The 9,972-nt window shown below is 32.9% G+C and overlaps 2 protein-coding genes across 2 annotated transcripts; both read right to left on the bottom strand.

Annotated features, from left to right (window-relative positions):
* Positions 1–524: 524 nt before the first annotated feature.
* LOC11409147 (protein IQ-DOMAIN 1) lies at positions 525–3,052 on the bottom strand. The gene is made up of 6 exons (XM_003591920.4): positions 2,984–3,052; positions 2,756–2,840; positions 2,241–2,636; positions 1,916–2,143; positions 1,635–1,757; positions 525–1,369 (listed from the first exon to the last, which is right to left on the bottom strand). The coding sequence occupies exons 2-6, from the start codon at positions 2,822–2,824 to the stop codon at positions 728–730; spliced, it is 1,458 nt and encodes a 485-aa protein (XP_003591968.2). The 5' UTR covers positions 2,825–2,840; positions 2,984–3,052; the 3' UTR covers positions 525–727.
* A 2,289-nt stretch (positions 3,053–5,341) lies between these two features.
* Positions 5,342–6,100, bottom strand: LOC11405409 (uncharacterized). The gene has a single exon (XM_003591919.3). The coding sequence runs from the start codon at positions 6,098–6,100 to the stop codon at positions 5,342–5,344; it is 759 nt and encodes a 252-aa protein (XP_003591967.1).
* Positions 6,101–9,972: the final 3,872 nt, after the last annotated feature.

Below are 9,972 nucleotides of genomic sequence, written 5' to 3'. Positions count from 1 at the left end.
CTCAAAAAGTATGTTGAAGTCGCCCGCCAAGAATTAACGAATTATCACAATCTCGTTCCCATAATAGTGATATCCAACATCTGCCATTTGAACCTAACGAATGGTTTGAAGGGAATATGAATAACAAATAATGTCTTTGAACCCTACTTCCCAACAAAGATGAATGCCGTGAAACGAAGTCATCATGATCTAATATCTATGCATGAAGAATGTTAGAGTAACCAATGTTAGAGTAACCAAAATAACCCTTAATGAAGTTGCTTTATGTTCCCTTATTAACCCTCCAAATCCAGCTGCACCCGATATATGGCCATTGTCTGAACCATATTCTAGAAAACAGTTTACAATATTCAATATTAAATATAAATAACAGTCACAAATGCAATAGCATTAATCCAATCATTAAAAAAAGTGATTAGTGTAGTAAAATTAGTATCATCCAAAACTAACATCACAAATAACACTTCTACATACAGTTGAGAAGTAAAATATATATTTTTTGGGTGTTTCACCATGAATACAATTGTATGAATAAAATGATCACTTGATTAACCAATTGTTTTTTCTACATTCCTTCCCTTGGCACCAACAATATTCCTTATGAAGAATGAGTGATATATATATATAGACAACTATAAGATGATACCACCTTTTTATTGATTCTTCTTCATCCATATATAATATTCTATTCTATGGAAGTTAATTATGCACCAATTAATGTTGATATCTATTTGCTCCCTCCATTTTTCACTTTCACTTCAGGGATAGTAGCAGCAACATTTTTATTAGAATTCATTCCCATCTTAGTTGGAATAGAGTGCCTTCTAGAACCAGATGAAGAAGCTGTGAAAGAAAGCTGCTTCTTTACAGAAGGACTTTGCACGTTAGATTTAACCTTTGAAAATTTTGCAGGTGTGTTTACAAGACTTTCATCCTCTTTCACCGGAGCCACCGCAATGCTATGACGACGATTACTTTCGGAATTTTTGTTGAATGTGAATTTTGAGTCACCATCACCACCCCAAGAACCAACTCTTGGACTTGATGATGTCTTAGCTTTTCCTCTAGTAGATGTTGAAGGTACTGCTACCCTTGAAGCTTGGTTTGGATTATTTGCTTTTTGGCTTGTAGGAGATTTTTTGTCATCTTGATTTTGATCTCTTAGAGCATATAATTTGGAGATTTCTCCAACTGACATGGTATGGCTTGCAACACCTTTTCCTGATCTATGATTCTTCTGATCTTTAGTGTTTTGTCCTTCCCATGGCCTTGAAGCCATCCATCTGTCAAGCCAATTCCATCCCCAATGGGGATTGTTTGGATCCATAATTGTGGCATCTGTAGCTTTTGAAGAGTTCCTCCATGTTTGCTGTTAGAGAAATTAAGTTATATGTTATTATCCATATAAAACTATTTCATGTTTGCTTATCATAAATCTTAAAGGAATAAATTATATGTATTGTAAGTGTAATCATAACTCGCCATTTACATAATTGTTTTTAGTTAAAAAACCGTAAAGTACGATGTAGCAAATTGAAGAGTTGTGATTAAATGTTAGTGTAAAATTATAACTTTTCTCATTTGTATTGAAATTCAGCATTACTAAAATACTATAAAAAGAGGTATGTTAGTACCTGATGTGTTGATGCATAAGCCAAAGCCTTTTCTCTTCTCATAGCAGCAATTTGTCTATTCAACAATCTTGCTTGGATTTGCTCCTTTGATTGTGAACTATAATCCCATTTTTCTCCAATAGGCTGCAAATGTATTGGCCACTTTAGTGCAGATTTTGTTTAAGAAAACAAAATCAAAGCATATAAATGTATTGATTGGACTGAACAAAATTAAACGCATTTATAAAAACAAAACACTAAGCATAATCATAAAAATAAATTAATATTGAACAAATACTTACAGCAGCTTGTAACTTGTCAAGTTCCTTTTCACGTTTCTGCTGCAATTGGCGTTGAAAAGATTGATTCTCCTCAGACATTCTGATTTTCCTCGCACTAACTTGAGATTGCAATCGCGAAAGAGTTTGCATGCATTGTAAAGTAGTAGCCGCTTGCCGCTGAACAGATTGTCCTTTTACCAATGCTTTCAACCTCGCCAAACCTCTCAATCCACGCAAGGTCCTCCTTGCCTAAAATAATAACAAATTAAGAAAATATCGGTCAGAAGATAAGTAAAATCTGAATTAATATCAATTTTTTTTTAAATGAATAATAAAGAGTCCATACCAAATATCCACGGAATGCAGTTTGAATTTTGATAGCCGCTATTTCTTCATTAGTTTTTCCAATGTAACAAGGACGAAGACTTGTGATACGAGCAGCCTCTAAAGCAGCCTCTGCAGCAGCCTGAGCAGCAGTCTTAGCAGCAGCAACGGCCGCGCCTGTAGCAACAGCTGTGGCTAGAATCAATGAAAAGGCTTGTTTGTCCTGTTCATTCTCTGCATCAGTTTTCTTTGGTTTAACATCTTCTTTTGGAGGAAGAGATGGAACCGGAACAACAGTTATTGGTGATACTCCTCCAGATTTCCACTCAGCATCCTCATAATGATGATGATGATGGTGATGATGATGCTGCGGATGCCCAAAACATGTTAACTTCGAATTCGACTTATGAAGATGTTTCTGTTTAATGGAAAAAGAAAAGAAATTAACATTGCTTGAATGACAATCTTTTCTAATTTTGTTATATATAATCTATTAAAAATGTTGGAGATAATTGATTTAACATGAGTTATTCAAACCTGATCTTTTTTAGAATCAGAAATGAAAAGTTTCTTCACCGCAGAAAACCAACTTCCTTTCCTCCCCATGTGCAATTTCCTTTATCTTGATGATGAAAAATAAATAAAATTAAATCAATAATAATAATAATTCATGATCTTGGTTACAAACACAAATAACTAATTAATTATTGATAATAAAACTAAAGGATCAAGAATTAATAGAGGAGAGGCCACATTCTAACACACCTTTGCATGAGAATTGGAAATATTCCTTGCAAATGAAGGTAACGTGCCCTTGTGAGAAGAGAAGGAAAGGACAAAAGGAGGGAAGGAAAAAAAACTTCAACAGAAACAATTGTTACAGCAAGGATTGGGTGTCAGATTATGTGGGGCCCTATACGGATTGTTTGTAGTAACTCCTAATTTTAACGTTAATGAAAACAAAAAAACCATCTAACAATATAACAACCTCCTTTCGTTGTCTTTTTTCATTTTTCATATTCTTGAATCATGGTGTTTAGTTTAATTTAGGTTTTGTTATTTTAAATGAAAATTAAGAAAGAAAAAAAAACATTCATAAAAAAAGAATCAATTGACATTGTTTATATTTATTCCTATAATATTCCTAACTTTTCTAGATGATAAAATTATTTACTTTATATAAACCTCATTCGTAGAATAGTCTCTGCTTTACTATAATTATGATGGTCCGAACTAAATAAAAGTTGGTCAAATATATCAAATTACAATATTTGAAATGAAGTTGACAGTTTGACACATATATCATAGAAAGATGTTATCAAAACAATAATTTTATAATTGTTGAACAAAAAACAGGAAGTGAAGGGTAAGATAAGAAGTTTCTATTTTGGAGTTTATAAACTAGAGATTAATTTTGATGAACTACTAGTGAAATTTTTTTATCCTCAATCTTTTTTTTTACGAGATATATCATCGATCACAAATCATCATTTATCTATTATATTAAATATGCTTAAGGTCAAATATATTTAATGATTCAACAATTATAATTGATTAATAGTAAACAAATCATTATATTATTTGTGCTTAGTAAAAAAAATTACATTATCTGTGTATATCTGTTAAATCCTATAAATTATATATACATACACCCAACAGACATTTTAATGATAAAATCAATTATATTTTGTTATCATAACACCATTTACTGAAACTTATTTACATTATAACCAAGTGGTCGAATTCAAGCGATTAATGAGCTTTCCTTAACACGAATTGTTCGGAAAAAACCCAAGTTCGATTTCTGATGGAAACAATTTATAGTTAAATTTTACTTACATCCCAGTCGAACTTTAGATTACTAGGGTCTGCTTCCCCTAAAAATTAGAGGGTTAACACAAAAAAAAAAAAAAAAAAAAACTTATTTACATTATTAACATTGACACAAGTTGTAGATGTTTGGTTTCTTAACTATTTGGTCCAGAGTTCAATCTCCGATCAACACGTCTGAAAAATAAATATTGAACATTGAGAGAGAGATTAATCCCTTAAATAAAGTCGGCTACATCAAGATATTAGTCTGCACAATTTTATATGAGAATATCTTAAGTTATCCCAGATAAAAGAAATGATTTACTCATTTACGACATTGCGACAAAATGAGCATGAGTTAAATATTTTAATTTTTTGACTCCATAGTGTCAATAAACTTTGGCGTTGTTCCCTGTATTTTTAAATTTTGATCCTATAGAATTCCAAATCTACTTTCTTTTAACAAAAAATTTATAAAGAGAAATATTAGTTGAACAAATAAAAATTGACTACGTATTTGACACCATATAAATATAAATCACTTATAACTATTGATTTCGGTTGAAGAGAGGGAGAAAAACTAATAAAAAAAATCGTATATAAACAACATGTTCATTGAACTGTCAGCGGCACATGTTTACTTCTTAATTATTATTGTTTATTGTCCAAATAACATTGCTCTGTTACAAAATGCTACCGGCAGGGTTATGCCATATAGCAAATAAACCACAATCTATCCAACATAATTGGCACACGCTATGCCAAGTAATTAACAGCTTGAAATAGAAAGCAGATCTCGTATATATGCATGCACCTTGAATCTTAACCTTTACATTTGGTAATACAAACAACAACTGAATGAATAAAAGATTACAAATGCAAGCCTAAAAACTGTTGTAGATATATGCACTATTGAACTCATTGCTCCTAATTTTTTTATAAAGACATTGCTGCTAACAGTAGTCAATACCTGGAAATTCCAATTGGTCTACTACATATAATTTATTTATTTTTTTGTCAGATAGCCTAGTGGCTAATAAGTTGGGTGTCCGAGGTTCGAACCCCGACCCCTGCATATAATAATGTATTATCCTACCAATTGAGTTATGCTCATGGGACGTCTACTACATATAATTTAATATTTGAATTAAGATATGCAACATTCAAGCGATCATGATATTAATTGTACAAATTAGACTTGTGTCCTTCATTCTGAGTTTTGACAAATAATATATCCTCTAATGGCTTCTTAGATAATACACAGTAATGTGCAATAAACATTGAAATTAAGCACAAGATGATATCCAAAATTCACACAAAAGCAGCCTTTACTACATCATTAGCAAGTTTACTACTACTGCATCCTAAAACCAATGAAATTGACTTCAAAATCTTCCACATCCCTTTACTATTCCCATTTCTCTTACTCTTAACAACTTCTTTCCCATTTTCCGGTGTCGGAAACATCGTCATCGGCTCCCTCCGACTTCTGCTCTGTCTATTTCTAATGTCACTAAGCTGCATCTCCTTGGAAGACATCCTGGAACTCGACGACATTCCAAACATAAACAAAAACCATCTAGATTTTGTCGGACTCCTCACAAGTGAAACCTTCCCTCCCATTGATGTGTAGTCACCAGCAAAACTCTTTACATTCACACTACCCTTTACTTCTTCTTCATTTCTCTTACTCTTCAAGTTAGCTATAGAACCATTACTAGATTTCATGGCCTTTGAATTTGAAGTGGGTTTAGCACAATTTTTTTGGTTATGAGGAACATATTGATGATCTTTGAAGGGAATGAGTTTGCCACAGAAGATTATGTTGTCATGAATTGTTGAAGTGTTGAATTCTTCACTGAAAAACTCAAACAAGTTATCATCATCATCATCATCATGGTGATCCTTGCCATAATTGGAAAAATCACCCCGTTGAGGTGAAATTGTGGAATTTGGAAGGTCACAAAGTGATAAAGTTTCTTCTTCTTCATAATCATCATACTCATCTTGTAGCAAAGTACTTTCTTCATTCCCTACTTCTTGATGTGAGTAGAATTCTTTAGCCACCATATTGATGCAAAACAAAAAACAAAAGAAATTTGTGAAGAATATTTCTTTTTCTTCCTATTGGTTTAAGGTGTGTCTGTCTAATTAATCAAGTTTTTCCAATATATATAAGAAATCCATCTAGAGATTTAAAAGTTTAAATTAATTATTTTAGTCGATGCCTTCTAGATGAATATAGAATAAATATTTAGGAAAACAAGGTACTCAAATATAACATTGCAGTATTACTATTTATCATCTAGAAGAGCAGGCGCCAAAGCCACTAAATGAGGTCATATAAAGCTCAAAAGTGATTCTAGATGGAATTGTACATAGAGAGGTACTTTTTTTCTTTTTCTATTTTGATATAAAAAAATATATATATATTTTGTTTAATGGTGGCTTTTTAATTTGTTTCCACATGTCTAATCACAATTTTGTGTTTGGCTCCTAGCCTTTACAGTCAATACCAATGTCCCACCAGCTACTAGAGGCGCATAATTTTATGTATTGTTTGGTATGGTTGACATATTTGTGGAGCCGGCATGTTCAACAAATATGCATACTATATGATATACTCTTTTTACTTTTTTGCCTATGATATTAATGCTCAACATTAGTACATTGACTTGTTTTTTGTTATTTTGTGCTAACAAGTGAGGACACAAGAATTGATTTGTAGTCTTTTGACTTGTTGTGCAAGATTATATAAACATTCATTTATATATGGACTTGAATTAACAAACTTGAAACTTAAGCAAAACATGCTGAAAGAGTCTCAATATGATTTCATAAACAATTTTCAGAGTGCTGTTTTGCTTTAATTGTGTGTTAGTTAATTATTTACTCGATTAGGTGGTTGATTATGGCTTTAAAAGCAAAGTGATGGAAACAATTAATGACGCTCCCATTCAGCTTTTGGTCGGGTGTATGAAATTAACAAAACCGATTATACAGCACAGCTAATTTACCTCATTCTTCGTTGTAAAAAAAATGTCATGCTAGTTAACTTGTGTTCTAAGTAAAAGTAATTTAATTAGTATACACTGTCCGTAGGGCTGGAAATGAGTCGAGTCGAGTCGAACTTGTCTGAGCTCGGCTCGACAAGAATTGGTTCGGCTCGAAACTCGACTCGAGTTCAAAACGAACATTTTTTTGGGCTCGAGTTCGGCTCGTTTAAAGTTCACGAGCAACTCGGTTCGGCTCGTTAGGTTCATTTACTCGAATCACGTAATTTTGAAATTTATTTTTTTATTTAAAAAATTGCATATTTTAAACCTATTAATATTTAAAACTACAGCCATTCCACAACCGTGAAATAATAGATTGCCCACCTTCATATCAAAGAGTAGCAAAGCCGCTTCTTTTATAGACAAGTATTGTTGTATCTATCTTAAATACTTTCGATGTGGGACAAAAACAAAGTAGTACAACTTTGCTAAAACACCATGGCACTATAAGCAACATATTTCCATTGCTAAAAGCTATCCAGGTCCACTCTGTAACGCCCTAGTCGATATATTTATTTATCTTGAATTATTTAGAGTCTTTTATATGGTTTTAAATAATATTGGTGATGTTATGTGGTGTGATATATTTTATTATATGGTTGGTTTTGATATTAATTTAACTAGGTGAGAAATAATTATTATTTTGGGGTTGGGGAGTTAATTAGAGTTTATTAGAATTAATGGGGAGTTAAGTGAAAATAAAGGGAGTTAAGTAAAGGGGAGTTAGGAAAAGAGAAGTCAGAAAGCAGTTTACGTGAAAACAGTCAAGTTGGGAGAAAAAGGGAGAGAAGAGCAAGTAGAACCAAGGGAATCCGAATTGCTGTGCATTTGTGCTTCTGAATTAAGGTAAGGGTGAGGTTTGCTTCAGTAGTATAGATTCTAAGTTCTGATTTTGATTTAACAGAGTTATGGTAGAATTGGGAATTTTGGGTTATGATGAAATTGTTGAGTTTAGAGTGTGAAATTGATGTTCTGATGTTAGAATTAAATTATGGTTGTAGACAGCACTTAGTTTTGCATCTGTAAACTAATTTGGGCAGTGAATTGAAGAAAAATGAGATTTTTGGAAAAAACCTGCATTCTGCCCGTACAGAAGTTCATCGCTCGCCTCGCGAGTAGCCTTGTTCGCCAAGGCGAGTGAGCAACTTCATGGCTCGCCTCGCGAGCAGAACAACTCACCGTGGCGAGTAACCCTGTATAAAACATGATTTTTGAATTGTTGTTATAAGGTATTAGGATGATAGTTTTGAGTACCTAGATGATTTTATAGAGGTTTGGGACAATTTTCAGATTAAAAAGATGATTAGGGAACCTTAAAATGAAGATTTAGTGAGAAAAATGACAAAACTCCCGAGAGCAACCTTTCCCAGCTCGCCTTGAGTTCGCCTCAGCGAGTGACGTTTTTTGTGTACTCGCCATGGCGAGTAGGAGTGCTCGCGAGGCGAGTAGCCCAGAATCAGAGATGTTTATTCTGTGTTGACTATTGTTGAATGATGTTGATGTTTAGGCCTAATTGTGATTAATTGTGCATCTTCCTGGATTGCTGGATTACTGATTGATGATATTGTTGATGGATGTAATGTATGTTGTATTTACTAAATCATACATGTGGTATAAACTCGAAGTCATATGAAAATGTATGCATGGTCAATTTGTATGTAGATATACACAAGGGGGTCCATTGCATATGCATAAACAGCGGGAGGACTCATGTCCTGGAGCACTTGTTGTTCACAGCGGTGAGGACTTATGTCCTCATGAATGCTTTAACCATTCAAAAGCGGTGAGGGCTTCGGTCCTGTTTTGGTACCACATGCATAATTGCATTTATTGAGGGGTCTTAGTGGTGTCGTCATGTCATGCATGAGTCTTTGCTGTTGGTTGCATTGCCATATTGAAGATGATGTTGTTGCTTTGTGAAACATATATTTGTATTTACAAGATGATGTATTGATGTTTAATAGGGTGTTAGATTCAATTAATGAATTTATTATCTATAATTATTGTTGTGAATCTCACCCCTTCTGCTTGAAAATGTTGCCCTTCCTATGGGTAACTTGCATGTGATCCTGAGTAGTAGGTGGTGGCTCAAGTGTCTAGGGCTCTCATACGTACGGGATGGGATTTCTTATTGTTTTCATTCCTTATGTATCACATTTTTGGATTATGCTGATCTAGCCCTGTGTTTGATTGTTGGATTTAATGTTGGGGCTTTTATGCCAAGATTTCTATTGGAGAATTATTATGTTGAATGCTGTGGTTATTAATGTTGAAAATGAATTTTAATGTTGAAAATATTCCGCTGCAAATTAATGCTGGCTTATGAATAAGTTTTATTAAATAGTATTATTTTCTATTTAAGAAATTTTGAAAATGTAGTGTAGGATGCCTGTTTGGTGAATTACTCTGATGAATATTTTATATTTAATTATTTTGGGATAACGGGGTGTTGCACACTCTATTACCATTGTTGTTTTATATTGCTTCTATTATATTTTACTATCAGTTAAATATTATATATATATATATATATATATAGACACACACACACACACACACAATCGAGTCAGTTCGTGAACCAAACGAATCGAACTATATATAACTCAAGTTCAACTCATTTAATTAACGAACTTAATCTTTAGTTCAAGTTCGGCTCGTTTGGTTCATGAACCAAGTTCAACAAACTAATTACCGAGTCGAGTTCCGAACTTTATTCAAGTTGTATCAGTTCATTGTCAGCCCTAACTGTCCGCATAATTATTGTACACGTGTATTCAAAGATGTGTTATCACATTAATTATTTAATATTAAAACACACGAATGATAATATTTATTAATTAATGTAACAATATATAATTGGATGTATGTATAAAATAATTTTATATT

This window comes from Medicago truncatula, chromosome 1, assembly GCF_003473485.1.
Source record: "Medicago truncatula cultivar Jemalong A17 chromosome 1, MtrunA17r5.0-ANR, whole genome shotgun sequence".
Classification (NCBI taxonomy): domain Eukaryota; kingdom Viridiplantae; phylum Streptophyta; class Magnoliopsida; order Fabales; family Fabaceae; genus Medicago; species Medicago truncatula.
This window is presented reverse-complemented; position numbering and strand designations above follow the sequence as displayed.

Bases quoted from the DNA above. Each gene is read 5' to 3' on its own strand.
- LOC11409147 (XM_003591920.4), bottom strand. From the start codon at position 2,824: ATGGGGAGGAAAGGAAGTTGGTTTTCTGCGGTGAAGAAACTTTTCATT. The intron at 2,144-2,240 runs GTATGGACTCTT...TTATTATTTTAG, and splicing joins CTGCATTCCGTGGATATTTG to GCAAGGAGGACCTTGCGTGG. The intron at 1,758-1,915 runs GTAAGTATTTGT...ATACATTTGCAG, and splicing joins TTGACAAGTTACAAGCTGCT to CCTATTGGAGAAAAATGGGA.
- LOC11405409 (XM_003591919.3), bottom strand. From the start codon at position 6,100: ATGGTGGCTAAAGAATTCTACTCACATCAAGAAGTAGGGAATGAAGAA.